The sequence below is a fragment of the Struthio camelus genome, chromosome 6 (genome assembly GCF_040807025.1).
Source record: "Struthio camelus isolate bStrCam1 chromosome 6, bStrCam1.hap1, whole genome shotgun sequence".
Classification (NCBI taxonomy): Eukaryota; Metazoa; Chordata; class Aves; order Struthioniformes; family Struthionidae; genus Struthio; species Struthio camelus.
The window spans coordinates 28,544,086-28,568,895 of record NC_090947.1 but is presented as its reverse complement, the minus strand read 5'-3'; the positions used below and the strand labels follow the sequence as shown (position 1 = coordinate 28,568,895).

Here is a 24,810-nt window from a genome sequence, read left to right as displayed (position 1 = left end):
CCCTCAGTCCCGGTGGGCCCTGTGGGGCAACGGTGGGGGGCGCGCAGCCTGCGACCAGCCGGGAGGATGCAACACGATGGCAGCATTTAGGGGGCTGGGGGGGGGGGCCCTCTGAGCCCCCCCACCCCCAGCAGTGCCTGCCCTCTGCTGGGCCAGGGACGTGGGGAAACTGAGGCACGAAGCTGATGGGGAGGGGTTGAGACCCCTCCGTGCGTGCCCGCTCCGTGCCCGTCGCCCCCACCCCGAAAGCGGAGGTTCCTGCACCCCCCCCCACCCCGGGCGCTGCGGGGTCGCGGCCCCTTTAAGAGGCGGGGCCGGGCCGTTGCCGTGGAGACCATAGGATGCGCGGCGGCGGCGGCGGCGGGGTGAGAGCGGGGCGGGGGGGCTGGAGGGGGCCGGGGGGTCGGTCCAGGCTCCGCGGGGGCTGCGGGAGGTGCAGGGGGTGCTGGGGGGGCAGGGCTGGGGGCTGGCGGGGGGCGGAGGGATGAGGGGGGTGTTGGGGGGCTGCTGCGCCTTGTGCTGGGTGCACGGTGGGGGGCTGGAGGGGGGGCCGACCTGGGGGGGGTCTGCCCCCTCCCCCCCCCCCCCAAGTTGCATAGCTGGGCACTTGCGGGGTGCCGGTCCCCCTCCAGGTGCCGGTCGGCGCTCTGCCCCTGGGGTGGTCTGGTGGCCCCCTCGCCGGGGGGGTGACGGCAGGCGGCCCCCCAGGCGAGCCATGGAGGGGCTCCACGCGTCGCAGCCGGCGGTCCTGGCCTGCGCGGAGGGAGCTGCCCAGTTCCTGAGCCTCATCGGTGCGTCCCGGGCAGCCCGCCGGGGGCACAGCTCCCCCGTCGCCCCCACCGCTTCATGCCCTCCCGGGGCCTTCTGCCCCCTGTGCGGCCGTGGCGGCATCATGCCCCACATTGGGACGCCCGGGGGGTGTGGGGAGGGTGCCACGCTGCACGTGCCCCACAGCGGCGGCTGGGGGGGCTCCGCGTCCGTGGGACCCCCCGGGGGAGGTTGGAGGGGGGCCAGGTCTCCTCTGGGTTGGGGTTTGAGCCGGGTGGATACAGTCTCCGTGTTTGCCCGCTGTACTGGGGTAAACTGAGGCAGGGAGCACCCGCGGAGCTGCGGGGGGGCGGCGGGTGCCCCCCGGCCCCGTCGGGGTGCCCCGGGCAGCACTGGCCGCCTCGCCGGGCAGGGCCGGAGGAGCTGGAGCCGTGCCTGTTTGCGGAGAGGCTGGCGGTGGTGGCGGCGGGCGGCCAGGCGGCAGGCGAGTTTTGGGTGGCGGCGAGCCGGGCTGCGTACGCGCCGGAGGGCGAGCTGGAGCAGAGCTGCCTGCTGGTGCGAGCGGGCTGCCGCAGCGTGGTGGACGGCGTGCCGTGCACCACCGCCCTCGAAGGTGAGAAGGGTCGAAGCCCGAAACGTGGCGGTGGGCCGTCGGGGTGCTGCTGCTCTGCCCCCCGCCCCCACCCCCCGTCGCTGGGCAAACGTGCATCCCCCAGAGCTGTGGCCGCCTCCGTGGCAGCATCCCTGTGTGCCGCGCAGCATCTGCACCAGCAGCGTGCATGGCGGGGAGCAGAAATTCTCCCCCGGGGGAAACTGTGGCTGTGTAACCCCCCCCCCCCAGCAATCTGGGCCAGGGGAGGGGGTCACGGGCTAACCGTGGCTCTGCCCTCCCAGCGTATGTGTCCACGCGGATGGAGACCCTGGAGCAGGAGCTGCATGAGCGCGTGGAGGTAAGCGGCTTGGCCGTGCCGGCGGGATGTCCTGTTTGCCTCCCCGTCGCATCCTGTGTCCTGTGTGAGGACAGGGTCTGGGGCACTGTGGGCAGCCCGCCGTCCCCCTGGCCCCAGCCCTCCCGCCAGGCCACCCCAGGCAGCCCTTGGGATGGGGAGTTTCCCACAATGCACCTGGCCGTGGTACCATGGAGGCTACCAGAGCAGGACAAGGATGGTGCTGGGTGGGGGGGAATCCTCTCTTTCCCCCCTCCCATCCCAGATTGAAAGGGATGTTGACGTGACGGGGGGATGTAACCTCAGAGTGGGGGTGCCCCGGCTCTGTCCTCCCCCCCCGGTACCATCCCCTCCTCCCCCAGCTCAGAGCACACCCTATAGAGAGAAGGACCCACATGGTGAGGCACGGAGAGGAGCTGGTCATCAGCAAGACCCTCCAGGAAGGACAGGTGAGGTTTGGGGGGTGTCTCATCGCTTTATCCCCCCAGGCTGGAAGCCAACAGGGCCGGGGGTGGCACCCTGGGATGAGGGTGCCAGGCTCCAGCACCCTGTCCCACCCAGGGGTACCCATCCTTCTCCCCAGGCTCGGGGGGGGGGGGGGTTCGTGCCCTGGGGGTGCCAGGGCAAGAGAGGGTGCGGGGTTGGGGCTGGTACGGTGCCGTGTCCCTGCGCAGGCGGAGACGCTGTCGGAGCGCTTCTGCCACAGCCTGGCCACGCTGCGGGGGCTGCTGGCAGAGGGTGCCAGCCTGCTGGTGCTGCGGGTGCTGGCGCGCCGGCGCGCAGTGCCCCCCTGCCTCGCCTTCCCCACCTTCGACGGCGAGGGCCACCTCTGCATCTCCAGCTACGTGAGCCGCCGGCCGCGGGGCCTTGGGGGGCGGTGGGGGTCGGGGCCGGGTCAGCGGGATCTGGCGGGGGGAGAGGTGGGGGAATGGGGTGCAGATCGCAGTGCAGGGGGAGCTGGGGCCGAGCGGCGCCCAGAGGAAGGGGTGAGCCGAACTTGTCCCCTGCAGCGCGCCCTGGGCGTCCAGCAGCAGCCGGTGGGCTCGGAGGAGGCAGAGGTGTTTGTGATCGAGCGGGCCGTGCACCCCAGCGTGGGCGTCCCCACGGCCTGGCATGTCAGCTTCCTCCGGGACGGGTACGGGGACGGGGATGATTTGGGGGGGGGGGGGGGGTGGTGCTGCAGGGCTGTGCATTGGCGGGTAGCCTGCCCTGGGGGGATGGGATGGGAGGAAACCCCCTGCCCTGCTAGCCTGGGGGTGTCACAGCGCTGGCACCAGCGGGGGCACCAGGAGGGGGGTCACTATCTCGCTCCTCCTCTGCAGACACTTGGCCCGGCGGGTGCAAGTGGGCTGCCCGGTGGTGGTGCTCCTCCAGCATATGCCTGTCCTCATTGAGACAGGTATGGGGCAGCAGTGGGGGGGGGGAGGTGCCTGCCCCTGTGCCCCCAGCTGAGCAGGGGCACCCTGCCTTGCCTTTCTGCCCCCAGATGAGGTCGAGCCCCAGCCCCTCTTCCCAAAACAGCCCCTGGCCTGGGAAGAGGACGCCCAGCTCTACTCCTGCTTCTTGGACAGGAAGGTGCGTTTGGGGGGGGGGGGACACGTGTGGGGGTGCAGGGGACGGGTGGGCTCGGGGCTGTGCCCAGCGTGGCCTCCCCAGGTGCCCCTCAGGGGCAGGGGGGCTGGCACCTCCCCCACCTCAGCAAGTCCAGGAAAGGACCCAGGTGTCCTGCCTGCCCCCCCACCCCCCGCTGAGCACAGAGGTGCCGGGGTGGGGGGACAGGGCAGGCCGGCGGCAGTGCCCACCCTGCCCCGCGCGCGCCGCAGGAGGAGCTGCAGACGTCCCACGCCACCTTCGTGCGGCGGCACCCCGAGCTCGGCGCGCTGCTGGCCGACTTCCTGCAGGCCCTGCTGCTCCGGCGGCCCGCCGACCCCGTCGCCTTCGCCGCCGACTTCTTCGCCCCCTTCGCCCGCCAGCGGCCCCCCGGCCCCCGCTTCGCCGCCTCCGGCGCAGCCAGCCCCTTCCGCACCACCGACCCTTGCGGCGTCCCCGCTCTCGGGAAATAAAGCTGCAGGCGGTTGGCACGTGCCGGCCTCGTCTGCTTTTGGGGAACGGAGGGCAGGGAGGGGTGGGGGGGCTGCGGTGGGCAGTAGCCCCCCGTGCCCATCCGGGGAGCAGACGCAGGCGTTGGCTGAGCCCTCGCTTGGGGAAGGCATGCCCCGGGCTCCCAGCCGGGCCCGTGCTCCGTCCCCCCACCCTGCCACCATCCCCTGCGTCCCCAGGGACAGAGCCCCCCTGCCCACCTCTCCGTGGGACATGGTGCAGCTGGCAGCGGGGTGCCCGGCAGAAGCAGCTGGGCACAACCCAGGCACCCATGGGTGCAGCCGGGTGTGCCCGCCTCCACGAGGGTGCTGGGGACCTACATGGGGCTGCGGTAGGCTGTCCCACTTCTGCGGGTGCAGCCTGATTCGGAGCAACGCTAAGCGCCCCTCCTTCGGGACCAGGGTCCGCCCGGCGAGCACCGGGGTCAAGCTGTGCCCCAGAGCCGGCCGGCGGGGTGCCCCCTCCCAGCTGAGCGTGCATTTTGACCTGCTCCCACGCTTGTGCAACGCACTCCTGCTTCCTCCTTGCTCCTGCTCCTGTGGCCTTTTCCCTACTGCTGCAGGGCCTCCCCATCAGGGACTTGCAGCCATGGGGACACCATCCGCTGTCCCCTGTCCCCCCCCCCCCCCCCCCCGCATGCCCTATCCAAGGAGCAGAGCCTCTGGCATGTGATAGGAGCTGGTCACATGCGGGCACACTCCTGCACCCCTGGGCACACTCCGGGTTAGCCACGGCGGGACCGGTGCCCTTGTGTTCGCACACGTGTACGCGCAGCAAAGAGGGACGTACGCACCTCCGGGGAGGTGCTGGGGTGCCCGTCTCCCTGCACAGGGTGGGGGGGACTGGGGGCTGAGACTGCACACATTCATGGCACCCAACCCCCCTCAGGGCAGCCCTTGCTCCCAACCCAGCTCGTTGGGTGGGGAAGGAGCACTTCCTCCTCCTCCTCCTCCTCCTCCTCCGGGGGGAGGGGGTCAGGGGGGCCTTTAAGAGCAGGACAGCAGGTGCTGAGCCCAGTGTCGGGGTTGGGCAGCCCTAGCACCACATCCGGATCAGGCCCAACCATGGCATCGCTGGAGCCAGGTGAGCCCCAGGTCGCCTGGGTTCCCCAGCGCCTCCTGCCCCCCCTCCTCCCTCGGACTCCTGGGCTCTCGCCCCGGCTGGGTCCTCCCCATCCGCTCCCCCTCTCCTGGCTCTGCTCCCCCCCACCCCAGCCTGTCAGGGACTCCTGGGTCCTCCCCCCCAACCCCACGCCGTTTCCTCCGGACACCTGGGTTCCCTCCCCTCGGGGACAGGCTCCCCAGGACCCCCGAGCTGTGTCCTGTGCCCTCCCCATCTCCCCGACCCCTGGGTCCCCCGGAGCGAGCCTTGCAGTTCGTTACCCCTCACTTCCCCCGAGCCCAGCAGCGATGCACCGCACAGTGCCAGGACGGGCTGGCGGGACTGGGGACAGGCAGTACGTGCACTGTGGCCCCCCCGCACCGGCAGCCCGCACCATCCTGTCCCTCTTGCCCAGGAACGCCTCTGAGCTCTCAGGCTGGTGAAGACGGCGTTGGGGTCAGGGCTTTTTAGGAGCTCCCAAGCTGCAAGTGGCATGTAGCCCTTGTGGATACCCACCGACAGCCCCAAGGATAGCCAGCCCCCTTCCCTCCCCCCCCCCCCAGAGAAACGGGTCCAACCCCCTTTGGGCTGAGCCCCCCTTGCTGGGGGGCTGGGGCTCGGCTGCAGCAAGGGCAGGCGGGTTGGGGGCGAAGCTGGGAACCGTCTGCAGAGCCCAGCCGGGACCAGGGCGCTCCCCCTGAGAGTGGCCTGCCGGCGTCCTCATCCCCCAGAGGGCTGCCACATCCCTTCCTCCTCTTCCTCACCTCCCAGGCGTCATCGGCTCTCTGAATCGGGGCCAAAACCAGCCTTACGGCACCAAGGGCTGCCCCGTCCCCCCGCAGCGCCCCGGCAACCAGGATCAGACCTACCTGAACGAACTCATCAGCATCCCCAAAGGCAGCGGGGTAGGTGGTGCCCCACCTCCCGAGCGCGGGCAGCGACGCCGGGGGACGGTACCGCAAGGGGCTGTGGAGTTTGGGGTGGGGAGCACGACGCACCCAGGACGCCGGGCTTCACGGACCAGCCCGGCAGCAGGATCAGACAGGCAAACAGCAGCGCGGGGCTGTGCCACCGCACCGCCAGGCTGAGCTTTTCCAGCACTTGCGGTTTTCCAGATGGGGAAACTGAGGCAAGGGGGGGGGCGAGGTGATGCCCATCCCCAGGGGCCGCCCAGCAGCTCGCTCGCCACCTGGGCTCCCCATCCTAGGCCACGTGTAGCCCGGAGGTGGCCAGCCCGGCCAGGTTCCCGCCAGTTGGCGTTGTCCCGCGAGCGGGCATCGGCCGTTCCCCGCGGGCGGAAGGGAGAAGAGGAAGGGATGGGGCTTCCCCTGCCAGGAGGGCTTGTGAAAGCAGGGCTGGGGAGCGGGGTTACGCAAGGCCACGGGGCGCCGTTGACAGCGTGCGGTGGCCCCGGGAACCCTCCCAAGGAGCACTGTACCTCCTTCTAGGCTGCGGCAAATACGGGTCCAACGGGACTCTGGGCTGGCGCAGGGTCTCGGTGCCCCCCGGCGCCGACGAGGAGGAGCTGGGGATCAGCGGTTCCCTCCCTGCAGGGTCAGAGCCCCAAAGCAGGGGGGAGAAACGGCCCCAGGATCGTCCCAGCACAGAGCGGGGGGTAACCAGGGAGCTGAACTGGGAGATGCTGGTTTTGGACGGGAGCAGCCAGAGCAGGGATTTCCCCCGTGTCGTGCTCTGACCTGCTGCCTCGTCCCAGCCCGGTTTCAGCTTTAGGAAGCTCTGGGCATTCACCGGTCCCGGCTTCCTCATGAGCATCGCGTACCTGGACCCGGGCAACGTGGAGTCGGACCTGCAGTGTGGGGCCGTGGCCGGGTTCAAGGTGAGCCCTAGGGCCCCGGCGGCCCCACGGGGCAGGAAGCAGCCAAGGGTTTTGTAACGCCTCCTGCTCCAACTGCCGCCCGAGCCGGATGCCAAGCTGGCCTTTCCCTAGCCCGGGGTGCAGGACATGTGGGAAGGTCAGGGTCGGCCCTTCGGCGTGGGGGGATGGCATCCGGGGGGCAGGAGGGCTACCCCGAGGAGCTCTGCCCCACGCCAGGGCCGGGGACCATCTCCACCCCATCTGGGCTCCTGCAGGTGGGCAGAGTCCCTTCCCCATTCACCCGGGCAGACCCCAGCCCCGGGAGGTCAGGGAGGGCTGGTTTGTAACCCTGCTGGGGGCCACGGTGGCCAGATCCTGCTCAGTCCTCAACCCCCGTCGACTTCCTCCGGCCCACCAGCTGCTGTGGGTGCTGCTGTGGGCCACCGTCCTGGGCCTGCTGTGCCAGCGCCTGGCCATCCGGCTGGGCGTCGTGACGGGGAAGGACCTGGGCGAGATTTGCTACCTCTATTACCCGAAGGTGAGCAGTGGGGAGGGCACGGGGAGCTGGTGGGGGGGACGACTCAGAGGGTCTGGGGGGATCCTGGCAGGATATGAGGGGCAAGGCTCTTTGGGGGCTGCAGAGAGGTAGGAAGATGCTGTGAGAGCCCCTCCTCTCCCAGGCTCTCCCCAAATGCCCCCAAGCCCCGGTGCCCCCCAGCTCAGACCCACTCATCCTCCCTCCCCAGTATGGGAGGGTGCTTCAAGTCAGGGGGGTCCCAGAGTGGGGGAGCAGCCGCGTCCCTGCCCCAGGCCAGTCTGGGGACACATCTTGAGCATGACCGAGCGTCAGAAGCCGCGGCAGGTTGGATCCTGCCCACCCCAAGCGGCTCCCTCCCTCCTCCTGGCGACGGATGGCCCCTGCCAGGTCCCACCCTGCAGCCCCACGTCCCCATTCTGCCCATCAGCCCCGGCCCCCCGCTACTCCCCACCACCTCACGAAAGCAGAGAGTCCGCAGGGCTCTGGGCTGTCAGGCGGCCGGGGTGGACCCAGGCGTCCTGGCAGCGTTGCGGTGGACAGACGCAGAGCTGCGACGCGGGGCGAGCCTCCACGCGTCCTGTCGGCGTGGGGAGCGGGAGGGGATGCCGGGGCCAGGATCATGTTGCAAAAGGAGGGGAGGGCCCTGGCCAGAGCTGGGGGCCGTGTCGGCGGCAGGACGCGACTGGGGGGTGTGGATGGCGGGGGAGAGCGATGAGATGTTGGCAGGAAGACTAGTCCCACTTGGAGGGCTGAGCGCGTCCCCCACCCATCCCTCTGCCCTGTCCCCCCTGGCAGTGTCAGACCCGGACATGTGGCTTCTGTCCTTGGCCGCAATGGGGCAGGGATATGGGGGGATGTGGGAACTGGGATTGCAGGATCCGTTCTGCACCGTGAGATTGTCTTGGAGAGAGAGGCCGGAGCCCGGACTCCTGGGTCCCCTGGGGTCCCGGTCTGCTCTGGACCGGCCTGCAGCAGCCTGAGGAGTGGGGCCAAAGGTCTGGGTGCCACAAAGGGATCCCCCCGCCCCAAAGTCCAGATTTCCAAATCCCTCCACCCCCACCCCACACCGAGCACAGACCCCAGACTCCCAGCCCTCCCATGCACACGCACGGCTGTCCCGAGCCCGGGGCAGCCCTGGCGAGCTGGGTCTGGGCTCTGCCCGCTGGCCCGGTGCAGGGACAGGTCCCTCTGCAGGCACAGGGACCCTGCTGTGCCCTGGCTCCGTCCTCTCCAGGTGCCCCGGGTGCTGCTCTGGCTCATGATCGAAATAGCCATCATCGGCTCGGACATGCAGGAGGTGATCGGGACGGCCATCGCCTTCAGCCTGCTCTCGGCTGGCCGGTAACCAGCCCCGCTCCGGCGCGCGGCCGCCTCGGGCTCTGCGTTGGGTGCTCAGCCCTCTCAGGGGCTGCTGCATCACCCAGCTCTGGCTCCTGCCCTTGTCCCCCAGGGTAGCCCAAGGGTGGCAGAGTCATCCCCCCATTTGTTTTTGGGGACGGGATGGGCACGCAGCCCCCAAACCCCTGCCACTCCAATGGCCCTATGCCACCACGTGGCTAATGCTGCCTCTCTCCCCATCCTGCAGCATCCCCCTCTGGGGTGGGGTCCTCATCACCATCGTGGACACCCTCTTCTTCCTCTTCCTGGACAAGTACGGTGAGTGCTGGGTGCAGGGACAGGGGCAGGAGTGGTGCCGGGGGCACCCACTTGCCCGGGCAGCGAGGAGCTCTCGACTCACCCGTGCCCCCTGCGCGCTCCCACACCGGCTCTCATCCCCTCCAGGGCTCCGCAAGCTGGAGGCTTTCTTTGGCCTCCTCATCACCATCATGGCCCTGACCTTCGGCTATGAGGTAAAGGGAAGGGGGAGCTCGGGACAGCCGGTGCTGCCAGGTCAGGACCGGCACTGCCAGGCCATCCCCTGCCGGCACCAGCCTCCGGAGCGGACGTCAGTGCCCAGAGCCCGCTCATGGTGCCGCTTCCCGCTGGCCCCCAGTATGTGGTGGTGAAGCCAGCGCAGCAGGAGGTGCTAAAGGGGATTTTCCTGCCCTACTGCCCGGGCTGTGGGCGAGAGGAGCTGCTGCAAGCCGTGGGCATCGTCGGTGCCATCATCATGCCCCACAACATCTTCCTCCACTCCTCCTTGGTCAAGGTGAGAGGTGGGCAGGGGCCACCACCTGGGTCCCCGCTCCCTCCCTGCCGCGGGCACTGCTGGCACCGGCACCCCAGGGTGTCTCAAGGGGCTCATGGGGCTGGACTCGGAGGGGACCAGCTTCCCAGTGGGGTACCAAGCCAGTGGCCTGGGGGCTGCAGAGCTCGGAGAAGGGGCCGCCCACCTGAGTCTGCCGTGACTATCTTGCCCGCTGCGCCCAGACCCGGGTGATCGATCGCTCCAAGAAGGAGGAGGTGCAGGAGGCCAACATGTACTTTCTGACCGAGTCCTGCCTGGCCCTCTTCATCTCCTTCCTCATCAACCTCTTCGTCATGGCTGTCTTTGGCGAGGCCTTCTACCACCAGCGAAACGAGGATGTGGTGAGCGCCAACCCCTGCCTGGCTCCCCAGGGCCACAGCCACCTTCTCTGGGGACGCCCTGCTTGTCCAGCACCCCAGGGACGCCCAGGGGAGGTGGTGGCTGTGCCTGGGGGTGGAGAAGGGCAGGGTGAGCACCCCTTGGCCATGCCAGGAGGGTGGTTGTCCTTGTCCCCACGGGATGGGGGTGCGTGAGGGATGCCACGCGGCCACCTCGCCTGCGCTCGCTGTGTCTTGCAGCACAGCAAGTGTGTCAACAGCAGCGTCAGCCAGTACGCCGGCATCTTCCCCACCAACAACCAGACAGTGTCTGTGGATATCTACCAGGGGGTGAGTGGCACTGGGCTGAGCCTGGTGACCAGCAAGTGTCGGTGTCCATTTTGGGGATGTAGCATTCCCCCTGGAAGCCCATGTCCAGACCCCGCAGTGACCCCCCAGCCCAAGGCTGAGGACAGTTACCCTGCTGGGGGTGGATCCCAGCACCTGGGGGGGTGCTTCAGGGCCCCCCTGCCATCAGAGTGTCCCCACACAGGGTGTCATCCTGGGCTGTTATTTCGGGGCCGTGGCACTGTACATTTGGGCTGTGGGGATCCTGGCAGCGGGACAGAGCTCCACCATGACCGGGACCTACGCGGGGCAGTTCGTCATGGAGGTGAGAGATGGAGTGATGCCCGATGCCCGCGCGTTACCTCTGGAGCCCTGCGGAGCATTTTATTAATAAATTCATCTGCTTAATGAGCAGGAGCTGACATCTAGCGGGGCCCCAGAGCCCTGCAACGGCCTGCTCAGCAAGGCCTGGGCACCTGCAGCACTGTTGATGTCCCCATGTCCTTCCTGACGCCAGGGTCTGAGCGCCCTGGTGTGGGCAGGACATGGAGGTTCTCCCTGGGGTCCAGCACGCAGGGGCTGTACCATGCCGTAGGAACTGGAGGGGGGGGTTCCCGATGTGGGGGACAGACCCTGTCACCCTAGTTTCCCCCCGGCTGCCCAGGGGTTCCTGCAGCTCCGTTGGTCCCGTTTCGCCCGGGTGCTCTTCACCCGCTCCTTCGCCATCCTGCCCACCGTCTTCATCGCCGCCTTCAAGGACGTCAGCCACCTCACAGGCATGAACGACCTGCTCAACGTGCTGCAGAGCATCCTGGTAAGGGGTGTCCAGGCGCTGCCCGCCCCTGTGCCCCAGCCCGGTGGCCGCAGGTGGGACTGTGCCCCCTCACCCCACTCTCCTTCCAGCTGCCCTTCGCCGTCCTGCCCGTCCTCACCTTCACCAGCCTGCGCCCGCTCATGAACGACTTCACCAATGGCCCGTGAGTGCTGGGGGCCGGGGGGGGCACAAGAGGGACAGAGCAGGGTGCTCCAACTAGAGACACCCTCCTCTTGGCCCATCCTCCTCCCAAAACCATGCTGTGGGGGCAGCTAACGCGGGCATGGGCACTTTGGGGAGGAACGCTGATTCCAGCACACCCTGGGCAGCCAGGGTACGGGCTTACTGAGGACAGACCCCTTTCCCTGCCCTCTTCATCCTCTTCCCAGAGCCCCGTTTGGCCCCCAGCATTGCCCATGGGTACCCCTGGGTCCTCAGCATCCTTTTGACACTGCTGGCCATGCATGTGGTCTGTGGTCAAAACTGTGCCCAGAGCCCTGGTATGGGCGCAGCACGGCTAGGGCGAGCGCAGAGATGTCCCGTGTGGGATCTTGCTCACCTACAGGCCCAGGTCCCCCAGGCGATGTGCTGGGGGCACTGGTCAGGTGCCAGAGGAGGGTGGCATGAGGGGTGGGGGCTCTGCTCGGTGCTGATGCCCTCTCTGGTGCCCACAGCCTGGGGAAGGTGCTGATGACCCTCATCACAGGGCTGGTCTGCGCCATCAACATTTACTTCGTGGTGGACTTCCTACCCACGCTGCAGAGCCTGGGGTACTACATCCCTCTGGGCCTGGTGCTGGCCGCCTATGTGGCTTTCATCGCCTACCTGGTAGGGCTGGGACCGTGGTGAGGGGTGGCCAGGTGGGGGGACAGGACCCCCAGCGGTACAGGGTATGGGTGGCCCTGGTGCCCTGTTGAGCCACCCTCCTTGTCCTCACAGCTCTGGACGTGCTGCATCGCGCACGGAGCCCGGTTCCTGGCCCGGGGCCACCACAGCAACTTCAGCTTCGGCATCTCCCTCGACTCACCAAGCCCAGCAGGACCACAGTGACAGGCTCTGTCCCCCATGACTGTCACCCCCTCCCTACCCGGCACGGCTGCCCCGCACTGGGCACCGAACCTCTATCACCCCGAGGCTGAGGGCGATGTTGTGGGGAGAGATGCACCCGGCAAGAAAGGGGTTGACAGCCCGGCAGACCTTCCCCCCAGGTTTGAACGTCTCCCCCCCAGTTCAGGGGGGCTGCTCCAGGCCGCATGCAGCCGGGGGGAGCGGGGCAAGATGCCCCCCAACCCTCGGCACTGAGGCCTAAGTAAATCAGCTGCCCCCAGAGACCCCTCCGTTTTCATTAGAGCTGGGAGCCAGCAGCCTCTGGGACCGCTCATCAGCCACTCGCGTGCCAGGGACATGCCCGGGGCACCCTGGGGACACCCTGGGGACACCCTGGGTCCCCCAGCAAGCCCTGCTTCCGGAGCAGCCGTCCTGACCTGCGGGGAGGGGAACCGGCTCCTGTGCCACCCTGTCTGGGACCCTGGGGGGGAGAGTGAAGGGCCCCCAGCCCGGGGACGGCTCCGCGGAGGATCCTGCGCTGCTGCCGGAGCCAGTTGATAAATGGAGTTATGCGTCGCCTGCCTTCAGCCTCGCTGGCGGCCGGGGCCCCTCGGGAGGGAAGGGGAGCCCGACGCGTCCCCCACCATCCCCGGGGGCCGGTTTGGGCTTCCCAAGCGGGACCAGCACTGCCCGCCCTGGGAGCTGCTCCCCTGGCCCGGGGGTCTCCGGGCGCAGGGCCGGGCGGCAGAGCGACCAGCCCAGGAAGCGGCGTGCGTCGGAGGAGCCCGAGCTGTCGCCTCCCGCCAGCTCTCGGGGTGCTCGCTGCTCCTGCCGGCGGGCGAGGCGGGTGCCAGGGCGAGCGGGTTTTCCAGGCCGTTACTCCCGAGCGGCTGGTCGGACTCGCCTCAGCCGGCGGGAACACCCCGGCTAGCCGAACCGCGGCTCTGCCGGAGGCGGCCTGCGACCACTCCTGCAATGAAAGCACCGGTCTCTGCTAGTGTGGCGGGGGGGGGGGGGGATGGTGGTCCCCAGACGTCCCCTCCCTTGGGAGGGTTTGATGGGGAGGTGGCAGAGACGCTGGTCTGGGGCAGAGGCTGGGAATGGAGGGGACGGGGCAGACCGGGGTGGCTGGTCAGTGCCAGGCCTTCCCCTGCCCCCGGGCTGAGCGGGGAGCCGGGGGGGAGTCCCCCTCGTCCCCCGCCCCCCCCCCCCGGTGCCGCCGCGGGCTCCCCGCCCCGGATGCCCCGTTTCCCGCCTCCCCGGGCCGCCGGCCCCGCCGGATGCGGGTGCGGAGCCGCCCGGCCCCCCCGGCGGCGGCCGTGGCCCCCCGGCCCCGCACCCCCGGGGGGGGGGTCCCACCGCCCTTCGCCCCCCGCCGCCGCCCGCACTTGCGAGACGCTCCCTGGCTGTTTCAAGGCTCCCCCCTCTCCCAGCACCCCCCCCACCCCCAAAATCTCCCTTCCCAAACAAGCCTGCGGGGGGGGGGGGAACATGGGGGTCCCGAGCCCCGACCCCCCCCGGGGGAGGGACCCCCCCCCCGCTCCGCGCTTGTTTATGTGAAGAATTTCCCCTTCCTTAAAAGGGCGATGCCCGGCGCGGGGTGGGGCGGGTCCTCCCCCCCCGCCTCCCCGTTGGCTCAGCCGCGGGTTGCTCGGAGGCTGCTTGAAGGAGGAGCCAAAGCGGTGGGGCCCACCGAAAGGGGGAGACCCCCCCAGGGGAGGGGAGGGGGGCGGCCCTCTCCGGCCCCCCGGGGCTGCAGCCAGCAGAGCCCGTTGCCCCCGAGGGGCCAGTGCAACCCGCACCCCCCAGCCTGGGGGGCAGGCGGGGGGGCGGGGGGGCTCCCCGGGACTGGGAGGCCCGAGGGGCTTGGCGGCGCCCCCCCCACCCCGGGTGCAGGGGTGCTGGGGCGCAGCCCTGCCGCGCACCCGGCTGCGCCGACCAGGCCGCCGTGCGCCCCAGGACGGCTGGGGGACAGCGGCTGTGCCCCCGGGGGCTCCCCCCGCCCCACGGACTGCAGCACCCACCGCCCGCTCGTAGCCTGACCAGCAGCGCGGGACTTGCTGGGACCAGAGGGGCTGTCACAGCCTGGGGACAGCAGGGGACAGGGGCTGCCGAGCCAGGAGCCCTTGCTGGCAGGCTGAGGGCTGGCAGGGCTCAGGCGGTGGGAAGCGGAGACCTGCCCGGTGCCCCCCTACCCCCCCCCCCCCAGGCTGGGGGGTGAGAGAAGCAACCGCGAAGATGCCCCAAGACCTGTGCGGTGACAGCGCGCTCCCCGGAGGGGACGGGGACCCCTCACTGCGGCTGCTGCTGGCCTCCGTGGCTTCCCAATTACGTTAATTAGAGGACAGGCAGGGCCTGGCTGAGCTGGGGCTTACAGACGGCTGCAGGGAGCACTAGAAATGCCACGTCCTGCCTGGCCGGGACCACCGGCAGCGGGTCCCAGCGCATCCTCGGGGCCAGCTCTGCCCCCTCTGCTGCCCCTGCCCCGAGGAGCCCGGGCACGACAAATCCCGGGCACGGGGCCCGCGGGGGGCAGCGCGGGTGGCGTCCACGCGTGTCCTCTGGCGCCCGCCGGCAGCAGGGACGAGCCCCGCTATCCCGCTGAGGGCGAGTTGGGTGTCCTGCCGGCGCGGCAGCTCCACCTGGGCAAAAGGAGCCGCGTCGGTCAGCCCAAAATAGAGAGGGGAGGAAGCACCGGCTCTTCCTCTTCCTCCAGCTGGGCAGGAGGGCAGCGCGGGCTCCGCGCCCGGCAGGGAAACGGGGGCGCGGGGCTGGCAGCGCGTGGAGGAGCTGGGAGGCCGAGGCGGCCCGGCCACCCAGGGGGCTCCCTGGGGCTTGGGCTCCGCCGGCGGTGGCCGCCCGGCGGGCTGCGGCACCCTGCTGAGCCGGGTGGCCGATCCCGGGCCGGGCACGGCCGCCCGGCCGCCCCGCTCAGGGGCCCAGCGGAGCCCCACACGCCGGCTGGGCCTCGCGCGCGATGGCTGCCGCCCGCCCCGGGCTCTCCAGCGGGGGCCCCGGCCGACGGGCTCCCCGAGCGCGCTGACACCGGGGTGTTCGGACAGGGACGCACCAGGCGCCGCCTGCCTGGTTTTGCCGTCAGGGTGGCAGGGGCGGCTGGGGTGTCCCCGCGGCGCTGCCCCCCTGCCGGGGGCTGCAGCTGCCCCGGCTCCCGCAGGGAGAGGCCGGCGGTGACCAGGGCCAGCGGCTGGGAGCTGCCCAGGGGCGGCCCCACGGCTCCTCCGAGCGGGGGCATCTCTCGCCGCCCCCCCCCACACCTGTAAACAGCCCCCGGGGGTGGCGCTGGGGTGGGGGGTACACCCTGAATCACGGGAGGGAGAAAGTGGGCGAGAAGGAGAAAGCAGCCGGTTATTCGTTCAGCACCCATCGGGCCTCCCGGGGGTGAGGGACGAGGGACCCCCAAACGCAGCGGTGGGGGGCAAAGCCGGTGCCTGGAGCCTCAGGGTGGCAGGTCTTTGCTCCGGGGGACCCCAGCGCTGGGGGGCTCCTGGGGCCGGGCACCTCCTGCTTCGCCCTGCGCCGCCCCCCCCCCCACTGTGTGGGGCTCGATGGGGGACGGCAGGGCCTGGACCCCCCCCCCCCGCAGCCCCAAGCTGAGCCTCGTCTCTCGGGTGCCAGGGGCAGGGGGCTTGGACCCCCTGCGCCCCTAGAGCCACCAGCGTGCAAGGGGGTCGCTGCCCCCCCCCCCCGCCGCCAGAGCCCCAACCCTTCCCCAGCAGCCAAACCCGGAGCTGCGGGGCTCCCCCCCACCCCCACCCGCGCCGGGGGCCCTGCTGCACCCCACGGGGGCACCTGCGGGTGCTCTGGGGGGCCCGCCCCCCCACAGCCGGAGGCACCCGGGCCCCCTTCACTCCCACGCCGAGCGGGTCTCCCCGGCGAGGACCCCCCCCGGAGACCCCCCCCCCCCCACCTCCGCGCCGCGGCCGCCACTCGCGCCGGGCCGGCGGCCCCCCCCCCTCGGCGGGGCGGGGGCGGGGGGCGGGGGGGGCTGGCGTTGCCCTTTTAAGGGGTTCCTTGAAACCGCGTCCGGGTTCCATGTTTGTAGCAAAAATTGTGCAGAGGAAACTCCATGTTGTAACAAAGTTTCCTCCGCGGCGCCGCTGCTCCGCTCGCGCCCTCCCTCCCCCCGCCCGCCCCGGGTCGCTCTTACCCCCCCCTCCCCGTTCCCCCCCCCCACCACCTCCCCCCACCTCGCTTCGGGGGGGGGGGCCGAGCCGGGGGGGGGCCGGCGGGAGTTTCGCCCCCCTGCGCGGGCTCCTTCCCCCCCCGGGCCCATGGACCACCAGTGCATCGTCACCCAGGTCAGCAGGGAGGAGGGGACCGCCCCGCGGCAGGAGAAAGGTAACGCGCCCCCCCCCCCCCCCACCGGCCCCGCTGACTTTTCCTTTGGGGAACCGAGGCGAGGGGGGGAGGAAGGCAAAAATGTGAAATCTGAAAATAAATCACTGCGCCCCCCCCCCTTCCCCCCGCCCGGGATCCGCCCCCCCCTTGACCCCCCCCCCGGATATCTGTCACTGCGGGGCGGGGGTGCAGCCCCCCCCCCGGTGCTGGGGTGGCCCCTGGCACCCACAGGTGCACCCCACGGAGCGGGGGGAGGCTGCGGGGGGTTGGCCCGAGTCAGGCCCCCCCTTCCCCCCCGCTAGGAGTTTTGCCTCCCCCCTCCCTCTCCGTTTTGGGGATACCCCCCCCCCCGAGCTGCCCCCGGGAAGGGGGTGCCGCCGCGGGTCCGGGTGGGAGGCACCGGGTACGCCTTGGGGCGCCCGGGGGACCTTGGCGAGGGGGTGGGTGCTGCTGGGGGGCTGCGGTGGGTGTCGGGTGCCTGGGGACGGTTGTTCCTGCAGGGTGTGATGAGCTGCAGGCGGTCGCAGCCCGCCAGCTCCCACGGCGCCCCCGGGGCGCGTCCCGACACAGCGGGGTGAGCCGGGCGCGGGGGGCAGAGCTGGCGGGCCGGGTTACCTGCGGCTCCCCGCACCGGCGAGGCCGTGTGCCCCCCGGCGCTGCGGGCCACCCGGGGTGCCAGGGCTTGGGAGCGGGTCCCCCCTCGATGTCCCTGTTTCCTGCAGCCGAGCGGGACGTGGTGGCAAGCGGGGAAACTGAGGTGGGGTGGGGGGCTGAGCACAGCGGGGCACCTCGTCCCTGCAGGCAGAGGGGACTGACAACTGCGTCGCCTTCCCCTGCGCCGCTCCGTCACCCCGAAAAGGGGCCTTGTGGGGGCAGCAGTGCCCATCCTAGCTGCCTGGGGAGGGGGCGATGCTGGGTGCTCCCCGTGGGTCTGGGGAGCTGGCAGAGGTGGGGCAGGCGTGGGAACAGGGCCCATGCCCGGCGGGGAGCTCCTGCCCCACGGCGCCCCGCCGCGCCTGCCCCTGCCCGTGGGCTCCCTGCCAGACGGGTTCGCCTGGGCTCTGCCGAGCCTGCTGCGCCTCGGGCACAGCCGCCAGTGCCCCGCCACGGGGCGCCCCACGCCTGGGCTGCGGGGTCCTGCGGGGGCTGCTGGGGGACGAGGCTGGGGGGCCGTTGCGGCTCCCGGCTGCCCCTCGCCCCAGGCAGTGGGGCTGGGCCTGCTCCTGGCCCCCTTCACAGCTCAAGGATGGGGTTTCGGGCTGGGGGCAGGATCCGGCCCCCCAGTGCCCTGGGGGCAGGGGCCGCCCCCGTGCCTCAGTTTCCCCTTGATCTGCTGAACAGCCTCCTGCTGTCCAGCCAATGGGGGCTCCGGGAATGGCGCCCAGGGGAAGAAGTTCGTTCTGATTGGCTTGTGGCTCTTAGGTGCACTCTGGTCAGCCAATGAGGGGGCCAGGTTGATGGCATGGGGAGGGGGAAAGAAGGGTCTGAAAGCTCCACCCCCCACGCCGAGGCCCCGCCCACAAGGCTCCCCACCAATGGCTGGTGCTGCCCGAGCCCCCGCCAGGCCCAGGCCCAGCCCCCTGCTGCCCGCAGGCTCGGGCGGCCGGTGCCCGGCGCTGCCCCGCACCGCTGAGCCCAGCCCAGCCCGGGCCAGGCTGCGGAGGTGGCGGGGGGACACGGCAGAGGTCAGCAAGGGCCGGTGTGTGTCTGCAAGGGGGTCGGGGCAGGTCCTGCCCGGAGAGGCCGGACACGGCCGCCCCCAGGGAATTGCAGCCAGGTCTGAGCAGCGCCCATGCCATGGGGCACCCTAGGGCTGGGGGTGATCCCCCATCAACAGGGTGCTGAGCTGGGCCAGGGCCAGGTGAGACTGGGGCTAGATGGGGTGAGAATTCAAGGCGTCCGGGTGTGCCCAGGACAGGGGTGTCCCCACTGTCCCCCACCCCACATCCCTGCGACCACCCTGAGGCCAGAGGTTAAGAAGAAGGTGCCTTTGGTGCTCCCTCACCTGCTGCCTGCTGGGGGGACACATTCCCTGGTCCTACAGCTGTACTGGTAGGGTGACACATACGGAGGGCCCTAGGGTCTCCTGCCGGCACCAGGGTGGCACAGAGGTGTTTGTGCCTGCTGGGATGGGCTGGGGGCTCCCACCCCATCAGCTGTGCTCAGCGTGGGTGACAGGAGCTCGGCGCCCACAGCTGGGGTGGGAGCCAGCCCAGGTTAATGATTTGCCCACGCGCATGTCCCTGGGCGCTGTCGGCAGGAACTGCTGCCCGTTCCTCAGCCCCAGCCATGCCTGGGGGCCTGAGTCCACTGCGCTGCACTGGAGCTGGCACCGCTGCCATGTGCCCGCGGGGTTAAGCCAGGGTGCCCATCGCACCCTATGAGGTGCCTGGGGTGGGTACACGCCTGACTTTTGGGCTGTGCCCGCTCTGTTACTGAAGGGTCTCCAGCAGCGTGGCAACATGTAGGATGGCAGGCGTGTGCAAAGGGGTAGGGGCACCCCAGGGTCACTCGAGGGTGCTGGTCGGGGATGCCGAGGGCTGGGAGCATGCCTAGGGTGAGGGGCTGTGTGTGGTCCCTCCCGAGCCCTCTCTTAATATTTGTGTTTCCCTGCGTGCCGGCTCTGCCCCTGCGTCAGGGCTTGGCAGGGCACCGCGCGGGCCGTGGCGGGGGAGGAAGGGCGGCCGGACGTGTGCTCAGAGCTGATAAGGCACCCAGGGAGGGGAGATTATGCCCCCCTACTCTGGTGCCTCCTATGCTTATTGGCTGTGCCTTGCACCCAGTAAACCCCCTCAGGGCCCACCCAGAACTGGGGGACCAGCTCTTTGCACCCCAGGGTGCTGTGGCAGATGAGGGCGAGCCGTGGTGCAGCCCTGCCGTGCTTCCTGCTGGCCCCTGCAGGTGGACAAGGGACACAAGGGGTCAGTCCTGCCCCGTGGAGACCCTCTGGGCGCCCTCAGGTTGTGGGGACTGGCAGAGAGGTGCGTTGCTCGGCTGTGTGGGATCAGCTGGTGCTCTGAGGATGGACCCACCTTTGGGTGCCTGCCGGGCCAAGCAGGGGTGGGCAGGAGCCGGGGATGAGAAACAGGGAGGAGATAAACCAGCGATGGCCCAAATTCACCTCATTTGCACCCAGAACACCAGCCCAGCACCCCTCTGCCCTCCACCCCTTGGGGGGAGCCAGGCATCCTGGCAGCTTGCTGGTGCCCCCTGCCCACTAACCCCCTTGCGGCCTTGCAGGTGCCCAGAGCCCATCGTCCACCAAGAAGCCTCGGAGCCGCAGCATCCTCCAGTCCCTCTTCTGCTGCTTGTGCCACGATGACACGGAGCCCTTCTCCGTCAACAACAACGCCCCGCTGCTGGTGGAGGAGAACGGCACGGTGCCCAAGGTACCCCCCCCCCCGCCCGCCAGGCCCCTCCGTGCACCCCTCACGTGCCTGTACCCCTTGTGGGTGCACGAGGTGGGCTGTGAAGCGTTTGGCTCTGGGGTGCAGTGCTGGGATGTGCCTGAGCCGCAGCTGCCTTTCCTCAGTGCTTCCCCTGTGTGAGGCAAGGGAGTACAGGGCACAAAAGGGACCTGCTCCCATGTCTGTTCTCCTCCCTTGGGCTGGGCATGGGACGGGAGGGCGAGTCCCTTGCCATGCCCCCAGCCCCAGGTCTGTGTCTCTGCCGCAGGCTGCCGTCAAACACCTCCTGCCTGAGATCAAGCCGCAGGACACCAGCAAGCTGTGCGTGGTCATCGACCTGGATGAGACGCTGGTGCACAGCTCCTTCAAGGTGGGAGATGCCCCGGGCGCTGCCCCCCACCCTGCCCACCCTAGTGCCCCATCTCTCCCTAACCCACACCTCCTGCCCCATGCTCCAGCCTCAGCCTGCTTAAGCGTCCCCTAAACTGGTGCCCAGTGCCTCACGCACCTGCGACCAGCCCTGTGTGCCCAGTGTGAGGCCGTGTCCAGCACAACCCTGCTGCCTTCCCTGCTTGGATGAGGGTGTCCCCGGGCCAGGCCAGGTGGGCACCTCCAAGGAGGATGCAGGATGGAGGCTCCAGGGCTGGCATGGGGTGTGCAGGAGGCAGGGGGTGGGCGGCGTTTGGGCAGGGGTATGCGCCTCGCACTGACCCTGCCGTGCCCTCCGCAGCCGGTGAACAACGCTGACTTCATCATTCCCGTGGAAATCGATGGCATCATGCACCAGGTAATGGGGACTTGCCCAGTGGGCAGGGGACTCAGCTCCTCGCCCTCTCACCCACCTGTGGGTGCCAGGAGCTGTCCCAGCGCTTGGGAGGCAGGGACAGCAGGGCAGGAGGTGGCACAGTGGGGCAGGTGCCCATGTTGAAGGTGGCAGGGAGCCCAGGGCTGGCACTTTGGGGTCAGAGGTGGCCACCCCTCCTTCCAGCATAGGGAGGAGGTACAGACCTGGTGGGTCCTCATCCTGCAGTGGCTGGCGCCGGGTTCAAGTAATCCAGGATAGGCTGTGGTTTTGGCAGTCAGCCTGTTCTAGGTTACTTGGTTCTGGAGCCTGCTGGACGCTTCACCCCAGATGGGCCACCAGGGCCATGGTGTCCCTCCGGCCCACCCCCTAGGCTGGCACCTCTGGGTCCTGCCCCCTCACCCCCACAGCGAAGGGCAGGCAGTGCTCTGCCCCCCTTCCCAGCCATGGCGGCAGGGGCAGGGAGCCATCTGCGCCAGCTGGGGTCAGGGGCACGGCACCCATCAGCTGGAGGGCACGGGCGTCCCCCGGGGGTGGGTATGGGGGGTGCTGGATGAGGCGCTCTCGTGGGGTATAGGGATGTGCCTGGGTAAGAGCTGGGCTGCACGCAGATGGGCTGCCCTCACCCCTGCCCCTCTGCACCCCAGGTGTACGTGCTAAAGCGGCCGCACGTGGATGAGTTCCTGCAGCGCATGGGCGAGCTGTTCGAGTGCGTGCTCTTCACTGCCAGCCTGGCCAAGGTGAGCGCCCACCTGCCCCGACCACTGTTGGCGGCCCCTGGGCACTGCCGTCCCCCTTCTCTGCCCCCCCTGGGCACCACTGGCCCCTGGGCACTGCCTTTCCCCTTCTCTGCCACCCCTGGGCACCAGTGGTCCCCTGCCTACCTGCAGGCATGGCTGGCTGTTGGATGCCTTTGCCCACCTCTTCCCAAGCATAGTCTGAACACTTGAAGGGGAAACTGAGGCATGGGGCAAGCTGGCATCTGCAGAGAGCTGGGGACAGAACTCAGGTGTCCAGGTCCTGCTGCGCCCACCAGGTCCTACTGGCTCCCCTGCAGCTCAGAGGGCAGCGGTGACACAGGGTTAGGGAATACTCTGTGCCCCAGTGACCCCCTCTCTGCCCCCAGTATGCAGACCCCGTGGCCGACCTGCTGGATAAATGGGGGGCTTTCCGGGCCCGGCTCTTCCGGGAATCCTGCGTCTTCCACCGGGGCAATTACGTGAAGGACCTGAGCCGCTTGGGCCGCGACCTGCGCCGGATCATCATCGTGGACAACTCACCCGCCTCCTACATCTTCCACCCTGACAATGCCGTATGTGCCCTGCGCTGGGGGGCGAGCTGGGGAGCAGTGGCGGGAGTGGGACTGGGGGTGCTGGGTGTGCAGGGAGCTATGGGGTGGCACTGGGGGAATATAGGGCAGAGCTATCAGCCCCACGAGGGCCAGTGTGTGCCCAGAGGGGAATATGGGGTAAGCATGTCCCGCACCCTGGCGGCACAGGGGTCTCCATTCACTCTGCAGTTGGGGGCGGTCCTTCCCCACAGCTGGCATCTCCGGGGGTCCAGGCTGGCTGTGGGCACAAGGGCAGTAGCTGGATCCCCGTGTCCCCCAGCAGCAACTGGAGGAGAGAAACAGGCACCGAGATGTCACCACCTCTGGCATGGACCAATGGGGACTGGGGCTGGGGCTTGCCAGGGGCACAGGGGTCCCCCTCAGCCAGTGCCCTGCCCATACCTGCAGGTGCCCGTGGCCTCGTGGTTCGATAACATGGCAGACACAGAGCTGCTAGACCTGCTGCCCTTCTTCGAGAGACTCAGCAAAGTGGACGACGTTTACACAGTGCTCAAGAAACACCGGACTAACAGCTAGTGCCCCCTGGGCGCCCGCCTGCCCGTGCCCCTGGGCTGTCCCAGGGCTTGGCGTCGTGCCAACGGCAGTGCCAGCCGGACACCAGAGCCAGATTCCTGCCCACCGGGCACTGACGGTTTTTCCTGCGCTGGGAGGGCACCGTGGTGGCAACTGAGTGCCTTACTGGGGAGGTCCCAGAGCGTCCCCCCTTGTCCCTGGGCCTGCTGGGTGCGGTAGCCCCGGCCCCCCCCCGCCTGCTGGTATTGGGAGCAGACGGGGTGGCCGTGCCCCTGCCATGGGAACTGGGTGTCCCTCTGCTTGGGTGCCCCCCTCCAAAAAGGGTGGCCTATGGGTGACCCATTGCCTTGCTGTGCTGGGGACCTGCTGGGGGGAGGTCCCGTCCACCCCCCCCAACCTGTGTCCCCTCTCCCCAAAACAGTTCTCAGGTCCTTTTCTCCTCCATGTCCCCCAGAGTGGGGAGAGGGGGTCAGCAACTGCTGCTTTCCACTGCCTTTTAGGGGGATGGACCCCCATCTGAGCTCTGCCTGCTGGGGGGGCTGGCAGCCCTTGGCCCCTATCCACAGGATACCACAGGAAGAGTCAACCCCTTGCCACTCCATCCCAAAAAGAAAAGGGGGTCCCATTAGCCTTGGAGCATAGGGGCCACCTCCATACCCTTAACTCTGCCCTTGGTGCAGCTGATCACCTCGGGGCGGGAGGGATGTCTGTACCCCTTCCTCATGCCTTGTGGTGTCCCTACCTGCAGGGGTGAGTTTTGTGAGACAGCCTGGCCTCAGGGCTGAGCCTCTGGCTGTAAATGCCCCTCCACGTGCCTTGGGGTGTTGCGTCTCCACGCCCGCCCCCCCACCCACCCCGCAGTCCTGCAAGGGCTATGCCAAGAGGGGCTCTTAAATCCCCCCTCCAACCTCAGTTTGTTTCCAGTGGGGGGAGGGATCTGGCTGCCTCCCCCAGCTCCCAGTAACTCTGTGTTAATGGGAGCCCCCCTGGTCCCTAATGGAGGGGGTCCCCTGCCCTGTTGTGAGGGCTGTGCACCCCTGCCCCCAACCCTTTGCAATTTCACCAATGGCTGCAACTCCCGGGAGGGGGGACACCTCAATACAAGCCTTAGCGTGCCCCCTGCCCAGCCTTACACCAGCCCTGGCCCCCCTTCCCGCAGCCAGGGTTCACCCCCATGGGGCTGAGTCCTAGCCAGGATGTCCCCCAGCCTTCAGGGGGCTGGGGCTCTCAGGGAGGGGTTTTGGGGTGGGGGGCTGAGTTCAGCCAGGTGCATTTTAGATACAAACAGTATCTCTCTTTATATTTTTAGGGGAAAAAGTAACGGTTTCCTAAAAAGTCATAGGTGCCTTTTTACCGCTGTGCCAGGGAAAAGGGAGGGCAGTGTTGGGGGGGAACTGAGGGGTTTTTAACCCTCTGTTGCTGTCTGTCCAGCTCCTGCGAGTGCTGCCCTTCTCCAAACGCTGGGTGCTGAGCTGGCCACCTGTGCCCAGGGCAGGCTGGGTGTCCCCCAGGGCTTGCCCGTGCCCCCTGCCTTGTCACCCTGCCCCATGGCAGGGGACTTTGAGGAGCATCTGCCCCCAGGGACCCTTTCCTGCCATGGGCCTGATTGTGCCCCTCCAGGAGGGCTGAACTCAGCACTTTATTAGACAAGTCAAATGGCACCAGCAAAGCCCAGTGCCCATGCGGGGCCCTGTGATCACCCACAGGTGCTGCAGCACCCAGGAGCACAGCCCCAGCATGCAGCAGTGCTGGGCACCCAGTGGGGCACCCATGGCTGTCTTGGAGCCGGCACCGGGCAGCGTTTGGAGGGGGTGGCCCGGTGATCATAGTGCCCGGTGGATATGTGGCACCGGGTTGGGGTGGGGGGGGGGGAGGATGGGAAGGGCTGGGGGACCAGATCAAAGTGCCTTTGTGTGATTAAAGCTGTCAAACCACCTTGGAAAGGGGAGCCGTGCTGAGAGCCAGCCGGGGGGAGCGCGTGTGTGCAGCGTGCGTGTCTGGGCTGTGCATGTGGGCGCACACGCGCGTGTGCCCGGTGTCTGCTGCGTGCGTCTGTCGAGGGCGCGTGCGCGTGCCAGCCGCCCGGCTGTCCGTGCTGTGTAGGTGCATGGGCGTGCGTGTCCGCACGGGCTGAACCCAGGAGTCTGGGCTGCCCCCCAGCCCTGCTGCCCGGGGGGTGGGGGGGTCCCTCACAGGCCTTCGTCCCTGCAGAGCTGACCCTCTCGGGGGGCTTGGCATCACCCTCCCATGCCCCTAGTTTGAGGGCACCCACCCCACAAAGTGCTGGCTTTTGGGGAGGATATTGGTTCATGGGGTGCCCCTCCATGTGCCCCTGGGAAGGGGGGCACAGTGGGCACCCCCCATCCCTCCTTCCTGCCCTTTTTCCCAGAAACA

At 69.3% G+C, this 24,810-nt stretch overlaps 2 protein-coding genes across 2 annotated transcripts; both read left to right on the top strand.

Annotated features, from left to right (window-relative positions):
- The first annotated feature begins 621 nt into the window (after positions 1–621).
- On the top strand, positions 622–12,560 carry LOC104153727 (natural resistance-associated macrophage protein 1). Its single transcript, XM_068948919.1, is given in 22 exon segments — positions 622–791; positions 1,181–1,381; positions 1,663–1,718; positions 2,078–2,164; positions 2,390–2,560; positions 2,726–2,850; positions 3,038–3,162; positions 3,165–3,290; positions 5,688–5,821; positions 6,631–6,753; positions 7,151–7,270; positions 8,505–8,611; positions 8,856–8,926; positions 9,053–9,201; positions 9,204–9,419; positions 9,641–9,799; positions 10,037–10,126; positions 10,329–10,448; positions 10,788–10,937; positions 11,027–11,100; positions 11,612–11,765; positions 11,877–12,560. Coding segments are annotated over 22 exon segments (2,745 nt in total). The 5' UTR covers positions 622–715; the 3' UTR covers positions 11,988–12,560.
- A 3,476-nt stretch (positions 12,561–16,036) lies between these two features.
- Positions 16,037–24,357, top strand: CTDSP1 (CTD small phosphatase 1). The gene is made up of 7 exons (XM_068948918.1): positions 16,037–16,343; positions 19,584–19,732; positions 20,019–20,120; positions 20,481–20,537; positions 21,200–21,292; positions 21,679–21,864; positions 22,291–24,357. The coding sequence occupies exons 1-7, from the start codon at positions 16,277–16,279 to the stop codon at positions 22,417–22,419; spliced, it is 783 nt and encodes a 260-aa protein (XP_068805019.1). The 5' UTR covers positions 16,037–16,276; the 3' UTR covers positions 22,420–24,357.
- Positions 24,358–24,810: the final 453 nt, after the last annotated feature.